The sequence below is a fragment of the Misgurnus anguillicaudatus genome, chromosome 3, assembly GCF_027580225.2.
Source record: "Misgurnus anguillicaudatus chromosome 3, ASM2758022v2, whole genome shotgun sequence".
NCBI lineage: Eukaryota > Metazoa > Chordata > Actinopteri > Cypriniformes > Cobitidae > Misgurnus > Misgurnus anguillicaudatus.
Genome location: NC_073339.2, coordinates 6032735 through 6050349, shown reverse-complemented (window position 1 = coordinate 6050349; position 17615 = coordinate 6032735). Strand labels below are relative to the sequence as shown.

Genomic DNA, 17615 nt, shown 5'->3' with positions numbered 1-17615 from the left:
ATTTTTTGAAAAAGGTGGTCCTGGTATTAAAATTGTTTTCAGTTCTTGTGGTGTGAACAGTGTTGGCAACGTTACTTTAAAAAAGTAATTAGTTATAGTTACTAGTTACTTCTCAAAAATAGTAACTGAGTTAGTAACTGCGTTACATCATTATAAAAGTAACTAATTACCAGGCAAAGTAACTATTGCGTTACTTAAAAAAAGTTCAAATAAGTTATTATTGGATGCCCCCAATATAAAATTTGTTAAATGAATGAATTAGACACTAAAGAGAAACCACTAATTTTGTGGCAGCATGTGATGATGTGGGGTGCTTTATTAGATCAGAATTACAAGACGTGAAGAGGCTCTTTCTTACTCCGCATAAGTTGCACATTACATAAACATTCTTGCGTTTCACCTCAACGATGGAAAATAGTGCTTATTATACTTTGTGTTTGCGACTGCTACTTTTGTGTTTGTTGTACTTGTTTGCTGTCGTTGCGGGTGTGTGGGACTCGGACGGACTGCAGCGCGAGGACCGGGGCTGCTTGTGAGTGGCTAGCTGCATTACCCGCTGCTCGTTGAGAAGAGAGAGCGACACATGCTCTTGCGTCAGTCTCCAACCACGCCAGAAAAGATCGCTAGATTTGTCCTAGTCGCTTTTTGTAAATAAAGTCGCTAAAGGGGTTTAGAAAGTTGCTAAATCTAGTGACAAAGTCACCAAGTTGGCAACACTGCACTGAACTTCTTGGACTCTGCATGTCTCTGGTTGGCTAACAATGGAAATTAAGCCAATCATCATCGGTTATGTGGTTGTCCCACCCCCTCTAACACACAGAGACCAATCATCATCAGTTATGTGTGTCTCAGCCCACAACACACACGCACACTACAAAAAAACATTGCCTGTCTGGGTGAGAGAACATCCTCTGGTGAAAATCGCTTTAGTGAAATTAATTATAGTAACGTGCGGCATTTATTGTCAGTAACAGTAACGGCATTATAACGGGGGAAACAATAATTTATTTGATTACTCGTTACTGAAAAGAATAACGCCGTTAGTAACGCCATTTATTTCTAACGCCGTTATTACCATCACTGGGTGTGACAAACACTCAGATTTAAACAAATATAAGAATTTGAGGAAAACCGCATGTCGCTTACAGATTACTACACTTATTCGGACTGTCTCCACACAGTCTATTTAGCATAAAAAGGTTTATTTCTTGAAGAGAGAAGTCCGTAACTCTTCCCACCCACTGTGATAATTACAAACTTTTTAATAAGGCTTTTTTATGAGTCGTACACACACAGTTTTCTCTGAGAGCCTACAAATCACCGCAGGCATCAGGAAACCAAAGCCTAAAGTACTTACACCTACTACAATTAGCACAACATGACACAAAATGGCCATCAGGTTGGAGGAGAAGAAATGCATAACCAAAGTTTGTCAAGTGGAGAGTATTTTGGGGTGGATTTTTTGTCAAAAAAAACTAGACAAAAAGACCTTTGAAGAAATGTTTTGAAAGTCTGTTTCTGAAGTTGTAGTCTAAATCATTAGAAGCATTTTTAGCCCCTGGCTCTCTCGGGCGGTGATGCAAAGAGGTGCCATCAGGTCTATGGAGAGAGCGCTCTGCTTCTTGGAATTATGTTTTGAGCGATCAATGGGTTGATCTTCAGGCGCCCAAGCCCAAAAAGAGGTCTCCAGAGCAGAAGCGCAGGGGGGACAGGGCAACCTGACGCACTTCCAGGGTCTCTTACCCTTTCGGGCATAACAACAGGTATGGTTTATCACTGATAAGGTCTCTAATCCGGCTCATCTGGTTTGATCATTTAAGAGAGGTTGTGACCAGTTAAATCAGCAAAGCATCAGATTGGAGAATAGCTTAACCAGCTTTAAAACCATCTTTGGCTGGTTTAAGATGTTATTTTCAGAACACATGGTATTACCATGGTTGTTATTCTATTGTAATATTATTATGTTTTGTCAAGACTTTCTCCTACTGAAAGAAGACCAGAGCCTTTTTTAAAGGTTTAATTTGCAAGCGAGTAGAAAACCGAATATGCAGTTTAATGCCACACTCAGGTTTTCCGACACTTACCACACCCAGACCAACTGCGAAAACAACACGAAAAGTAACAAAACAAAAACCAGCGCTTTGTTGGAAAGTTTTGGCAATGTTTGACTCCACTGAAGCACTCTATCTAAGGGAGCATACATAACAATATACGCTTGTAATTTTACTTGCCTTTCCTTCAGAAATGCTGACAACTGATCCCGGACGAGCCCCCAATTGTTATGTTTTGAAAAAGATGGATTTTTTTAGGTGGAGGTTTTTGCCCATGAAAGCTTGAATACACTTAGAGGGTTTACAACAAAATACAATAAAATTTGTCAAATACAAATGAATTGACTAAAGTTACATTTGTAAAAATAAGGCATTTTAAATTACTGAGTAATAACTTTTTCATTGCCATTAAAGTGAAATTACTGAACCTAAACAAGAGCTTGATAAAACCATGTCAGATACACTTAGAGAGTTTTGCATCTGAACTCCTCAATTACTTTCCTGAAAATGCCAACTTTTTTCTCTTTGCCAATTCTGTCTTGTGTTTTGGATAGATGGCATCACTGGTGCACCAGAGCAGGGCAAACCCATCTGATGCATATGCTTCAAAATGGCTGGCGAGACTACGACGAATCAAAAGGATTAGAACTCTGGTAAATGAGATAATTTTATTTAATTATTATTTCATTAAAATTAGAATAAATCAATAAAAATTATATAATCTCATATTAAATTAGATTTTAGAACAGTGCTTATGCATACCATATTTTCATCCAAAGGCTCAGGAGGAAATTCAGTCCCGTCCCACTCCTGGAATCTCCCTCACGCAGAGCCACGGCCCCATGCAGAATAAACCCGCCCACCAGCCATCGGGTCCACCTACAAACCCGGACGCTGGCCAGAGGAAGAGGCTGGTGTCCACAGTTGATGACTTCACAGACTTTGTTTAGATTAAGTCCTTTGATGTTTTTAACAGAGACTGCGCTTTATTCTGCTGAATTCAGTTCAGCGTGTTAATAAAATACGATCACTTGGAAAATAAAAACTGTTATCTTTCTCGAACCGCACCATGTTGTTACCAGAAAGAGTTTCATTCAGCTGTTACCGGCCTCACAAACGCTGTTGTTTTCAATTTCACAAAGAGCTTTCTTCCTGCTCTAAAGAGATTTTTCATTTCCTTAACAATGAACATAAAGTCATGCGCTGGCGTGTTGAATGCCATTTTAGCAGCACGGTCAAATTGCACACTAGCTCACATACAAAAATGCTTCTGTTCAATCTCTCTCTACCACGCATTTCTTTATCCAAAGTGTAAAATCACGATCGAATTATGTTATACACACATCAGTTTCAGCTATTCAGAACACAGAGACAAGTGAGAAAGTGTGTTTTAACCTATAACAGTGCCAACATAAACTGCAAAAACATACATTTAACCAACGCACACTACACTGAGCTTTACTATGTGCGTATATCATGCTGAAAGATTAAGGTTTTCTGAATGATGTCAACTTTGTAAAACATACTGATACTGTGACAAAGATTCAAATTTTGATTGCCGTTGATTGTTTTGTTTTGTGTGTATCAGGATGTGGATGCTAATGTAAAGATTTTGCAAGTTTGTAAGCTTCATTAAAATGCATAACGTATGTGTGTGTGTGCGTGTGTGTGTGTGTGTGAGCATCGCTACAAAATAAAACACTAAAATGTGAAAGCAAAACTTGTTTGGAGTTTAATTTACCTATTCAATGATTATCGTGGTCTTATTTAATAGGTGTTTAAACCAGGTAGCATGTTTTTAATACATATCTACATTATTTTTGAGAAATGTAAAAGTATATTTGTACACTATAAAAATATACTTATTAAAAGTGTATACCCGGTTTCACAGACAAGGCTTAAGGCTAGTCTTAGACTAAAATTAATGTTTGAGCCATCATAATTGAAAATAACTTTCCCTAACATATCGCAAAGTATATCAGTGCCAATCATTGTTTTTTCTCAAGATGCACACCAGTAATGTTTTTCTGTAATTTTATAAAAGCAACTTAAAAACTTACATTTTAACTAAAGCATAGTCTGAGCTTAAAGTTCCCATTAAATAAAAACAATTATTTTTTTAAGGGAATATTGCAGTGTTCATTAAACAATTTATCCATGTGTTGTTTTTATTCACATGCCCTCTTAAAGGGGACGTATCATAAAAATCTGAATTTTCCATGTTTAAGTGCTATAATTGGGTCCCCGGTGCTTCTATCAACCTAGAAAACTTGAAAAAGATCAACTCAGTAAATAAGTTTTGGTAAGCCATTCTTTGCAAGCATGTGAAAAATTTGGTCATTTGGATTTGGCTCCCCTTGTGATGTCAAAAGGGAGATCTTATTATAATAAAACCACCCCTTAATCTGTACTATCCACTCCCATTTAGTGCAGAAAGAAAGAGAGAGAGAGAGAAAAAATTATTGACAGCACAATTGAGTTTCAATTTCAACAAACCACCATTATGGTGATCAGTGTATGTATTTCATCAGCTCATTTGCATTTTAAAGGACACACCCAAAACCCATTTTTGCACACACCTGCAAAGTGGGAATTTTAACATGCTATAATAAATGATCTGGGGAGTATTTTGAGCTAAAACTTCACATAAACACTCTGGGGACACCAAAGACTTATAGACATATAACGATACTTTTTTAAGACGTAAAATATGTTAAACTTTAATCAAAGTCTTGTGGTGATCCTTCTCTGATGACGTCAGCTAGACGGCTCGGGCGGGAAGCATTCGTTAACCCCGCCCCTCCAACTGTCAGTTACATTTCTGAATGTAACGCCTACTTTTCTACATCCAGTCAATTCACAGTGGAAAACAGTCAGCTCATTTACTTTAACAATATTATTTTTTAACGGCAGGAATTTAATTGTCAGAATAAAATACAATCATAATGTATAAAGAGAATGGAGAATTTTGAAGAAAATGTGGATTATTTTGTAAAAAAAATCATTTTTAGTGATTAGACCACAGACTCAGAAGCTTAGCTGTCAGACTCTTTATTTGACTTTGTCCAGTGCAAAAGCAGATAAAGCGAAGTGCTACAACGTTTCAAATACAACGACACAACATAAATCAGTAAATTACCTTAAACATTTCATACATTGACAAAAATATGCAAGTTGGTTTTGGCACATATGAGAGGCTCAAATTCTATCCAACCTAGCTACACAAAATTCGCAAGCCTGTACAATATAGCTAAAAAGTCCTACCAAAAGCCATAACATTTTGAAATGACTGCTATTGCTGTGTGTAGATTTGCTGAAAATTGCATAACCTTCAGACATTTTTTCTTTGGCCAGTGGTGAGAAAAACATGCAGCAAAGCGTTTTCGTGAACATAATGTACTTGTGCTCTGTTTCATGTAAGGAGACATTTCTGGTCAGTGCGGTTAAGGCAAATGAGATTAAAATGCGATCCAACTTTAATACAATATTTACATCAGGGCACACCAATATGTACAGATACACAATGACCTTTGAAAACTTCATCCGGAACGGCCTAAATAAAGACATTATTGTAGTTGACGTGACCTTTGACGAAATCAAGCTCTGCTTTCCCCTGTAGTGGATATTTTAAGTGCATAAGCGACACTTTACCATCCAATCACAATACATGTACTGAATTAAACAAAACACATTTAATACCAAAAAAAAGAAGAATCCTGTTTCTTTTTCAAGAGGGTCCCTGAGCATAATCGTAGTAAACAACACATTTTCGAATACATTTTAGTACTTGACAAGTGACAAAAACCAAACGTTACAAATACATAAAAAATGAATGCGAAATATCCTGATGCAGCTCGTGTATAATACTTAAAAAAATTATAATTCTGAAAAGCTGTTTTACGTGAAAATAATTACGTACTAGTTAAATACGGCGGAGGTAAAGTGCGAAGTACAAAAGAAACTCATTACGTGAATCTCCTGAAACTTGAATAGCAAGCTTTGGTAAATGTACAGGGAGGGTAATGCTGATAGCAGTATCTTATCTTCATACCAAGCTTATTTTATTACGTTTCTAAACATTTTCAGTATAACATTAAAATCAAACCACACTCCGATGCAAACACAATTATTCATATACATTAATACAAAGTGCTTTTTTAAATTAAGATTTAACAATGTAGAAAGCAAAACAAACCGTACTTCAGCAATTCATAACCTATTTTTCATTGACCAGCTACTACAAGTAATAATAATAATAATAATAATAATAATAATGCTGTATGGAATCCCTTCTCTCCACACAAAAAAATGTGGCAAGGCTTGAACGAGGGCCTTCATTGTTCCTTCTGCTCCATTTCAATTTTCCTTCGTTTTTCCAAATTTCATCTCCTACTAAATTTTTCTCTAAAAATCCGCAGCACTTTCTCCAAGTTTTTCTTCTACTTTCCGCGTCTTTTCTCACTTGCCCTTTGGTCTGGTGAGGGTTAAGAAACCTCTGAATGTAGCTGATATGAACTTACTGAATATCTGAAATCCTGAGGCTTCCTAATTTTTAGCACCCTGATCGCCTCTTCAGAAGTGTGTTAGTGTAGATGTATGAATGTAAGTGGAGAAAACATAAAACTCTATGTTTATTTTCAGTAACATGTCATTATAGTAAGTAGTATGAATTTTATATAAGTACCTACAAGCGCAGCACTATATTTATACTGGTGTCACGTAATGGCATCAAAAATATGTACCTGTAAGTCTTTGTGTGTTTTTGTGTATGTAGTGTGCGAATATGTCAGTGTGAGCCCTTCTGAATAAGCTTTGCTCATTCTGTAACAATGGGCAGCACGTGTACCCATAACCTTACGATAGCTTCCTTTTACAAAAAAACATAAATTGAACATAATTCATCAAACATAACTCGAAACACTGTTTGACAAATACGAAAGTTGTAGTCTTTCATTGTACTTTGATGCTCTTTCAAGAGTTTCTAATGCTACGACAGCACAAGGTGTGCTCTTGTCGACTATAACCCGGTTGACCTCCAGGGTCAAAGGGTTGGAGTGAGGTCACTGCGAGAGGAAGGGTGATTTGCATCAAAACTTGTACCTTTTAGATCAGAAAGACCATGGTGACCTGCACCTTGGAGTTACCAATCGAAAGCTTGTAGGGCAGAATTTAAGGCTATGGTGGATTATTTGGTCTTGGTTTCTACTTGTGCTCATACTAGAGCTAAAGGTCTTCTTAGGTCCTGGTTACAAAACCTGCTGTCACCAGGACCTCATTTCTTTTCCTCGTAAGAAGCCGTAACCCAAGAACTTTTTAAGTCCCACAACACTACTTAATCTCGATTACCAAATCCCACCTGCTTTTACTTGCGTACTGACGCAAACCTTAGGTTCTCACGGTTTGTGGTGTCCTGAGAAAGGTCTGTCTGTATTAGGGTGCACCTTGTTTTTAAGAGGGGGATGTTTGTGCTTTCGTTTTCGAGTGGGATTCGTAGTAGTGTGCGCAGGATGCCGGAATACGCTGGAGGGAAGGTTCTCGCTGTTGCTGGGTGGCACCCACTCGTGGGAGCGAGGGATCGGGACCGGGATGGCTATAGCAGAAAGAAGAGCAGTTGAAGAAGCAGACGCTGGAGTGGGAACGGGAGTAGGGGCCGGAGTGGGGGTGGGTTTGTTGGCACAGCCAACAACCTCAGAGTCCTTTTGAAAGTTTGGATCAACCTTGTTGGAAGTTGTGGTTAACTTATGCAAAGTTTTTTCAGCTTTGTGTGCCCTGGGAGGATTAGCACCCTCTTCTTGTGGACTCACTTTGAGAGGATGAGAATCCACCTCGTAAGGGTCTTTTTCAGTCTTGCTGACACGTGCTGCAACATTACTGGGGTTTTCTTGTACCTTCTGGAGACTGCTATCTGTCCTTTGTGGACTTAAGTCTACCTTGTGCCGGCTTGTTGTATCAGATTTTTTTGATCTCCTGTCTTTCTTATGAAGTTTCTGTCTATCTTCTGACTTAGGTGTGCTTATATGAGTTCTCGGGGGACTTTTGCTTTTCTCTACCACTTGTGTACTTTTGTCTGCACCCTTGTGCTTCCTGCCACGTCTCATCTGTCCTGCAGAGTCAAGACTTCTGTGGCGACGTCCCCCTCTGCCCCATCGCCTGCTTTTCCTCAACATCCTCTCCAGACGGCACTCTGTGTGACACAGATCCTCCGTGGCGTGGGTGACCCGGTCCAGCTGCATGAGCAAGGCATCAAAAGCTGGGAGGATTCTGCGAAGTGTCGCCTCCATCTCTGCTCTTTCTTTCCAGCCTTGTCCTCCGACTACCAGCCCAGGGCCTAAGTTGAGGCCTAGTCCCAGACCCGGAGCTTCAACCAGACTGCAAGGGCTGCTGGATGTAGGGCACCAGGAGGCCTCTGATTCTCCGTCAACACTATCAGGAGTTGGTGGAGCTTCTGGTGTATCCAGAGGAGGAAGACACAATGACTTGCAGTCACTTGTTGAAGAGGATCTTGAAGGAGGGAGCTCCATGCCTTCAAATCGCACCTTGTGCCGGAACTGTAGGGGGAAAAGCATGAGGGATGAAACCAACCCAGCAACCAGGGAAACATCTGAACTTGAAGATTTCCGAACTTATCAACCATCATAAGCAGAACTAACAGGTAAAGTAATTCATGAAAGATTTGCATCACACAAACACACCTCTTTGGCACGGCTGAGCCCCATCCACATTTTGAGGCGTCGCAGGAACAACTCCACCATCTCATAATCCTGCAGGTCGACGGCTGGACGGTACAGCTCCGACCTCGCCCGACGGTAGTTCCTCAGCAATGCCGAGGTCAAAAGCCACAGCAAAACGAGACGAAGGAGGGTAAAACTGATATGAAAGATGAAACAGGATGCAGAGCAGGGGGAGGAGCCACTGTCTGCCCGCCATGACAACAGTCCACGCCCACCAGAGCCTAGTAACGTCCGGCAAGTGGAGCTAACCGTTTCGTAGCCCTCAATTACAGAGTGGAAAAGCTAGAAAGGAAATTTTGATTATTACAACACCATAGATTCATTTCAGAAATTCATAAAACATTTTGCAAACTGTGTACAGAGTAGAGATTCGAGGGGACCGAAAATGCATTTGGGAGAAAGTTTTTACGATATAAACAAGCCTAAAAGTATTGATTAAGTTAACAGATGCAAGACATCAATACAGTTAATAATTCACATGTGAAGCACTCTGGATGATTTAACAGCCTCTCAATACCAGCTGTACCAAATGTCAATATTTTGAGCACATTAAGCAGTTTTTGCCACATAACAGACTTGAATTTTAAGCACTCAGGCGGTTCAAATTAAACCACAAGCACATTTTAATATAATCAAAATAAAACTAGATTTTACATTTTTCGAAATTCTGTGTGGTGCTTGTTTCTTAATAAGTCATACCACAGGGTATACCAGATCTACATTTCACTACAGGTTGTATATGCATATAATTGTGCATGTGACACATGTGAAAATCTTGAATACTAGGGCGATGTGTCGGCTTGCCAGGACATTTAAGTGTGGTTGCCAAGGGGTTCTGGTTAATTCTTATCACGTTGCTACAATATGCATTTGCTATCACAGGGTTAGGCTCCAAGAGAGTCCATGCCTTTTACCTTTGCAAAATTTTACTACTCTAGGTTTGTAAAGCATAATTCAAACAGCATCAAAGACTTTCTCAAGGACACATACCCAAGTGTGTGTTTGTGCGTGTGTGTGTGTGTGTGTGTGTGTGTGTGTGTGTGTGTGTGAGACACAAATATTCAGTATAGATAAATCACACAATGACATCAATGACACAAGCTGCAGATAACAAGTTGTGATCGATTTAAACTCTACTTAAAACTTCTGCAGCAGTGAAAAGTTCTTCGCACAAAAAAGCAGAGAGAATACTAAATATGGATTTCTCAATGTAACAGATGGCACTGGTTTAAATCACAGGGTTTTCAAACATGGGACCCCTACATGTGATGAACCTTTAGCGAGGGACCGCTTTCCTAAAATATATATATCTTTTTTTTTAAATAAACATTTAAACTGTGTTAAGGCCGGGATACACTGCACGATAATTGGCTGTCCCAGACGAAAGATTGCCATCGTGAAACTATCGTCGCGATTTCTGTGATCGTGGCTCTCCATCGGTGGTCCTATGTCGTACAGTGAGAGAGGTTCAAAGACGGCCGTTTTCCCGGTCTTGCGTCCAAAGATAGCCTACGATTGTTTTCTGGCAGTGTCAGAAATTCGGCATGATCACCGCACAGTGTGTTTGCTGCTACGACCTGCGCGCCGGTATTTGTTTACCACGAGCGCATGCTGGTGACGTTGCGCAACGTGTGACGCAGCCGCCGAAGCTTCCGTGTAATCATCGTACAGTCTACACGCCTCTCGTACCCGAGTTTAAACGATACATGTCGCACAGTGTGATAAGGTAATGATCTTATAAGAGGACAAAAATCGTGCAGTGTATTCCGGGCTTTAGACAAGTAGTTATCAGACGGCAAGTTGTAAACAAACGTAAATAATTGGCTACACATAGACTTTTACAATTTTTGCTTTAAATTTTTTTCTCTACACATTTTCTGGTGACCCCTGGTTTAAATCACACTGCAGAGTAAAAAAGTAGCTGGGTGTCCATTACCCTTCAAATTGCGCAAATTGACATTGCGAATTAAAAATACGCCAAATTGGAACATGTACATTTAGCAAAAACACCCATATATTGCAGTTTTTAAAGGACAACCCCACTGTTTTTAATATTTTAATATGTTCTTACCTCAACTTAGACAAATTCATACATACCTATCCTTTATCAATGCTTCCCCTAATCTTTGTACAGTGCGTCGTGAATGTGTTAGCATTTAGCTTAGCCCCATTCATTCCTTAGGATCCAAACAGGGATGAATTTAGAAGCCACCAAACACTTTCATGTATGGTGGCACAAAACAAAACGTGGCAATTTTTTAAGTGGATAAAAATGAGAACAATTTGTATGGCGGAAGAGCACTTAGTTTGCAGCACTTCGATATTGGTGACTACTCCCCCTCTCGCTCAAACGTTCGTCAATATTACTTCTGTCATTTTTACTCGAACCTACCAACATTATATGAGGTGATGTTTGAAATGACTTATCGTGAGAGGAAAAACTATGTTTCAGTCGCATCAACTATTAATGGAAAAATTAATCCATTTTGCAATCGTCTTTTGTCGAGATTTAGAAAATAACGCTAAAGTTTTGCGCAAATCTACAATGGAAACCCAGCTACTGTCTCTCTGTATGTTTTTCAGTCTGTGTGTCCCAACCAGGTGTCCAGTGTGCGAGTATGCCAACAGGAAGACGAGCAGTGTGACAGCGACCGTCAGCAGCTCCCAAAAAGATCTTCTAAGAGTTCTTCCAAAAACTCCCCACTCTCTCATGAAGCGCAGCTGGTGTGATGCCTAAAAAGAGAAAAATGAAGACCATCGAATATATATACGAGTCACTCAAATTGGTTTTAAGGGATTGAGAAGCAAACAAACCAGCAGAAGTTTATAGTGAAAAGTACCTTGAGCACCAACAGAAAGAGAAGTGTTGCGCCGAGCTGGGTCATAACCCGACTCTGTTGGGCGATAGGAAAGAAGTCGGTAAATGCGCCCCGTTGGCCTAGAAACGACCCCCACTGTCTGGCGGAGAGCACCGAGCGGCTGAGGTGCAGCGAGACCACGCAAATCGCCAACAGCAGGCAGCACACGCTCACCATGTTCCACAAACGCAGAAAGTAGCCACGCCCCTGCCTCCAGGCAGCCAAGCCCTCACGCACGGCAAAATAGATGATAAATGCCAGCAGGAGGAGCTGAGAAAGATAGAGAGCTTTATGAAACGCTGCGATGAGGATAGACGTTTGGTCATTTGTGATAGGCTGGAGGTTACCGTGAGGAACAGGGACAGGTCCATGCCGTGACTCAGCGTGTGAAGGCGTAATGTTTTCAGATCGAGACTCGGCACAGGTCGTTCAGACACCGGAAACTCCAGCAGGAACGAGAAGACCGACAGCAGATCTGTGTTGATGTTATAGATGGAAAACTCCAGGAACAGCGCTCTCGTCCTAAACACATTCATGTAATATAATTATGACAAAAATATAAACTAGAGATGCACCAATATATCTGCAAATAAATGCATTTTTCCCCACTATCGGACATCCATCGATCGTTTCAAAACAGTCGTTGATCCAAATTGCAGTTTGTATGCTCTGCACTTAAATAGCAAAACTATCGGTATCGCTAGATGTCATTCAAAGTAACGAATATGGGTTCAGGACAGAAAATGCATCACTAATTATAACATAATACAACTTTTAAATAATATAACATTTATTTGTGATCCCAGTTAAAGTAATTTGTGTGTGTACTCACAGTGGGTCGAGCCAGTGGTGTGTGTCAAGTTGTTTGATCAGAGCTTTCGAGTCCTGCATGTTTCTGCTCAAGTCCTGCACGAACCCAGCGCTGCTGTACACAGACACCTGACCCCAGTGCCACACACTACACAATATACACAAACACACACATCTCACTGAATCTGAGCTCAGGTTTTCTGAGCTGACAGATAAACAAAAACAACTACACTGACTCAGAGGACCTGATCGAACATCAGCCCCGATCATGAAATATCAATGAGATTTGTACAGATGGTCCAGGAAATGCACTACAAAAAATTATTTTCAAGAAAAAAAAATCTTAGTATTATTGTCTTGTTTTCAGTAAAAATGTAAAAAAATCTTAAATTAAGATGCTTTTTCTTGATGAGCAAAACGACCCAAAAAATAAGTCTAGTTTTTAGACCAAAAAATATCACATTTAAGTGATTTTGTGCATAAAACAAGCAAAAAAATCTGCCAATGGGGTAAGAAATTTTTTCTTGAATTTTTCTTGAATTTAATGTTTAAGAAAAATGTTCAAGATTTTTTTGCTTACCCCATTGGCAGATCTTTTTTGCTTGTGAAACGCTTCTTGAAAATCATTTTTTGCAGTGTGATTCAATATTGAGGCTTGTGTGAATGTACACTACAAAAAATGACTTTCTTACTTAGTATTTTTGTCTTGTTTTGAGTAAAAATATCAAAAAATTCTTAAATTAAGATGCTTTTTCTTGATGAGCAAAACGACCCAAAAAATAAGTCTAGTTTTTAGACCAAAAATATCAAATTTAAGTGATTTTGTGCATAACACAAGCAAAAAAATCTGCCAATGGGGTAAGAAATTTTTTCTTGAATTTTTCTTGAATTTTTTAGTGTTTAAGAAAAATGTTCAAGATTTTTTTGCTTACCCCATTGGCAGTTTTGCTTGTGAAACGCTTCTTGAAAATCATTTTTTGCAGTGTGATTCAATATTGAGGCTTGTGTGAATGTACACTACAAAAAACGACTTTCTTACTTAGCATTTTTGTCCCGTTCTCAGCAAAAACATCCAAAATTCCCAAATCAAGATGCCTTTTCCTGATGAGCAAAATGACCTAGGAAAATAATTCTAGATTTTAGAAGAAAAAAAATAAAAATTAGTGCTAAAAACAAGCAAAAAATCTGCCAATGGAATAAGAAAAATTTTCTTGAAATAAGTTTACTTTTTTCATAAACCCATAAACCATTCAAGATTGTATTTTCTTATTTCATTGGCAGATGGAAATTTCCCTCAAAATTCGCTTAAAGTTTATATATAAATATGGATTTTCTTGATGAGCAAAATAACCTAGGAAAATATAAATATACTTTTATACTAATTTAAGAATTTTTAGATATTTTTACTGAAAACAAGACAAAAATACTAAGTAAGAAAGTCATTTTTGCAGTGAACTCAGTGCACCATGAGGACAAACAGCCTATTTGGATATTAACAATTTTACAGGTGAAGCAAATTGTTGTCCGTTATAAGCACCCACTGTGGCGAAAAAAAAAAATCTAAATTCTGTCATCAATTTCTCATCCTCATGTTGTTCTAAACCTGTATGAATTTCTTATTTCTGTGAACACAAAAGAAGATACTTTGATGAATGATGATAAGCACACAGTTGATGATAACCATCGACTTCCATAGTAGGAAAACAAATATAATGGGAGTATTGTGATAAATGATAAAGAAGATATTTTGATAAATGATGGTTTTGAACTCCTCATGACAGACCTGTTGCTCTGAGCTGTACTCATACTCCAATTCTGGACCAATCCTGAAGCTGACTCCGCCCACCCGGCTGGGACACACCCAAACCACGACAGTGGAGGGAAATATCTGCTGATGGGGCATTCTGGAAGGTGGTGTGAGAAAGAAAGGATTAAAATGTACAATTTCATGTTTCGTATACTGTAGAGTGTGCAAAACTGTGAATGACCTAACCGTAAGTTTTTTGATCAATATGTGTGCTTACATCATCAATCTGTTTCTCATCTGCTTTTTGTGCGAGTGTTTGAAAAGAAAATCAATGTAAGTGTTAATGAAATGAGCAGTCTTTCGGTCTGGCACCGGCACGGCTTGAACGACCTCTGCCATTTTTATTTTCTTGGAAAAATGAGAGGTTTTGGCGGACACTGAACTCTCTCAGATCAATGAACACACTTAGATGTACTTTCTAAACCCAGCGTACTGTACATGAGCCATTTTTACATGAATGCTTTCACAAAAGGAAAAACATCTATTAAATATTGATTAACATGTACTTACCCAGAAGGTTCAATAGACACTACTACAAGCAGAGACTATGTTATTCGGTATATAGTAACGTAACGTGTCTCAATGCCCCTCTCACCTGCTTGACTTCTCAGCTGTCTAAGGCGAGGTGGACCTAGCAATACACTGCCTGTTTTCTCCATCAGGATGGACTCATCCAGTAATTGTGGTAACAAGGAGTCTGAGAGCCACGCCCACACATCCTCACGTCTGCTGATGAGAGATACGACAGGTTAGAGACACGTTTGTATGTGTAGATGGGCTATCATCCTAAAACACTGTATTCTTACTGTCAGAGAGACAATGTCAACATCACACCATCAGCTCAACTCACCTCACTTCACTGTACCTCTCTTAAGGAAAGATAGAAGGAAGGAAGGAAGGAAGGAAGGAAGGAAGAAAGGATAGAAGGAAGTAATGATAGAAGGAAGGAAGGAAAAATAAAATAAAAGAAGGATAGAAGGAAGAAATGATAGAAGGAAGGAAGGAAATATAGAAGAAAGAAAGGATAGAAGGAAGGAAAGATAGAAGAAAGGAAGGAAGAAAGAAAGAAAGGAAAGATAGAAGAAAAGATAGAAGGAAAGAAGATAGAAAGGAGGGAAGGATAGATAGGATAAAGGAGGGATAGAAGAAAGAAAGTAAGAAATTATAGAAGGAAGAAATGAAAGATAGCAGGAAGGAAGGAAGGACAGAAAGATTGAATAAAGGAAAATAGAAGAAAGGAAGGATAGAAGGAAGGGATAGAAAGGATAGAAGGAAAGAAGAAATGAATGAGGGAAGGAAGAAAGAAAGGAAGAAATTATAAAAGGAAGAAATGAAAGAAGGAAGGAAGGAAAGATAGAAGAAAGGGAGGAAGAAAGAAAGAAAGGAAAGATAGAAGAAAAGATAGAAGGAAAAAAGAAAGGAATGAGGGAAGGATAGACAGAATAAAGGAAGGATAGAAGGAAGAAGGAAAGTAAGAAATTATAGAAGGAAGGAAGTAAGGAAAGAAGAAATGAATGAGGGAAGGAAAAAAAAGGAAGAAATAATAGAAGGAAGCAAATGACAGAAGGAAGGAAATATAGAAGAAAGAATAGATAGAAGGAAGGAAGGAAGGAAAGCTAGAAGAAAGGAAGGAAGAACGGAAAGATCGAAGAATAGATAGAAGGAAAAAAGAAAGGAATGAGGGAAGGATAGATAGAATAAAGAACGGATAGAAGGAAGAAAGAAAGGAAGAAATTATAGAAGGAAGGAAGGAAAGATAGCAGCAAGGAAGGAAGATAGAAAGATGGAAGAAAGAAAGGAAAATAGAAGAAAGGAAGAACAGAAGGAAGAAATGATAGAAGGAAGGAATAGAAAGGATAGAAGGAAAGAAGAAATGAATGAGGGAAGAAAGAAAGAAAGAAAGAAATGATAGAAGGAATGAAGAAAAGCTAGAAGGAAGGAAGGATAGAATAAAGAAAGGAAAGTTACAAGAAATGATAGAAGGAAAGAAAAAAGGAAGGAAAGACAGAAGAAAGGAAGGAATAAAGAAATGAGGGAAGAATAGATATAAAGAAATTATATAAAGAATGAAGGAAATGATAGATGGATGGAAGGAAGGAAGGAAGGAAAGATAGAAGAAAGGATAGATAGAAAGAAGGAAGAAAGGATATAAGGAAGGATGGAAAGATAAAAGAAAGGAAAGATAGAAGAAAGGAAAAATAGAAGAAAGGAAGGATAGAAGGAATAAATGATAGATGGAAGGAATATAAAGAAAGGATAGAAGAAGAAAGTAATGAGGGAAGGATAGATAGAATAAAGGAAGGATAGAAGGAAAAAGGAAACAAAGAAATGATAAAAGGAAGGAAGGAAAGCTAAAAGGAAGGAAGGAAGGAATGAAGGAAGGGAGGATATAATAAAGAAAGGAAAATTACAAGAAAGGATAGAAGGAAAGAAAAAAGGAAGGAAAGACAGAAGGAAGGCAGGAAGAAAGAAATGAGGGAAGAATAGATATAAAGAAATTATATAAAGAATGAAGGAAATGATTGATGGATGGAAGGAAGGTAGGAAAGATAGAAGAAAGGATAGATAGAAAGAAGGAAGAAAGGATATAAGGAAGGATGGAAAGATAAAAGGAAGGAGAGATAGAAGAATGGAAAAATAGAAGAAAGGAACGATAGAAGGAAGAAATGATAGAAGGAAGGAATATAAAGAAAGGATAGAAGAAGAAAGTAATGAGGGAAGGATAGATAGAATAAAGGAAGGATAGAAGGAAAAAGGAAAGGAAGAAATGATAAAAGGAAGGAAGGAAAGCTAAAAGGAAGGAAGGAAGGAAGGAATGAAGGAAGGGAGGATATAATAAAGAAAGGAAAATTACAAGAAAGGATAGAAGGAAAGAAAAAAGGAAGGAAATGTAAAAGAAAGGATAGATGGAAAGACAGAAGGAAGGAAGGAAGGAAGAATGGAGGGAAGAATAGATAGAATAAAGGAAGGATAGAAGAAAAAAAGGAAGAAATTATATAAAGAAGGAAGGAAATGATAGATGGCAGGAAAAAAAGATAGAAGAAAGGAATGAAAGATAGAAGAAAGGATAGAAGAAAGGAAGAAAGGAAGGATAGTAGGATGGAAGGAAGGAAAGATTAAAGAAGGAAATAAGGAAGGAAGAAAAGATAAAAGAAAGACAGATGGAAGGAAGGAATGAAGGATAGACAGATATATAGAATAAAGGAAGGATAGAAGGAAGAAAGGATAGAAAGATGAAACGAAGAAAGGAAGGAAGGATAATACAAAGAAAGGCTAGAAGGAAGGATTGAAGGATAGAAGAAAGTGATTTATGGGAAAGGGAATTCTGAAGAGCAGTGAAAGGAAAGTTAAAGGAAAG

General features: G+C 38.4%; 2 protein-coding genes across 3 annotated transcripts in view; one reads left to right on the top strand and one right to left on the bottom strand.

Annotated features, from left to right (window-relative positions):
* tsc2 (TSC complex subunit 2) overlaps positions 1-3771 on the top strand; it is a 53227-nt gene extending 49456 nt beyond the window's left edge. Inside the window, exons 41-42 of the mRNA XM_073860204.1 lie at positions 2606-2704; positions 2831-3771. Coding sequence (XP_073716305.1) covers positions 2606-2704; positions 2831-3001 — 270 coding nt within the window. The 3' untranslated portion in view covers positions 3002-3771. The remainder of the gene's footprint in view (positions 1-2605; positions 2705-2830) is intronic.
* Positions 3772-5086: 1315 nt separating this feature from the next.
* pkd1a (polycystic kidney disease 1a) overlaps positions 5087-17615 on the bottom strand; it is an 80687-nt gene continuing 68158 nt past the window's right edge. For both annotated transcript variants that reach the window (XM_055204281.2, XM_055204280.2), the window contains exons 41-48: positions 14853-14983; positions 14234-14354; positions 12473-12598; positions 11988-12162; positions 11623-11910; positions 11381-11515; positions 8744-9064; positions 5087-8599 (exon numbers count right to left, since the gene is read on the bottom strand). In XM_055204281.2, coding sequence (XP_055060256.2) covers positions 7445-8599; positions 8744-9064; positions 11381-11515; positions 11623-11910; positions 11988-12162; positions 12473-12598; positions 14234-14354; positions 14853-14983 — 2452 coding nt within the window. In that variant the 3' untranslated portion in view covers positions 5087-7444. The remainder of the gene's footprint in view (positions 8600-8743; positions 9065-11380; positions 11516-11622; positions 11911-11987; positions 12163-12472; positions 12599-14233; positions 14355-14852; positions 14984-17615) is intronic.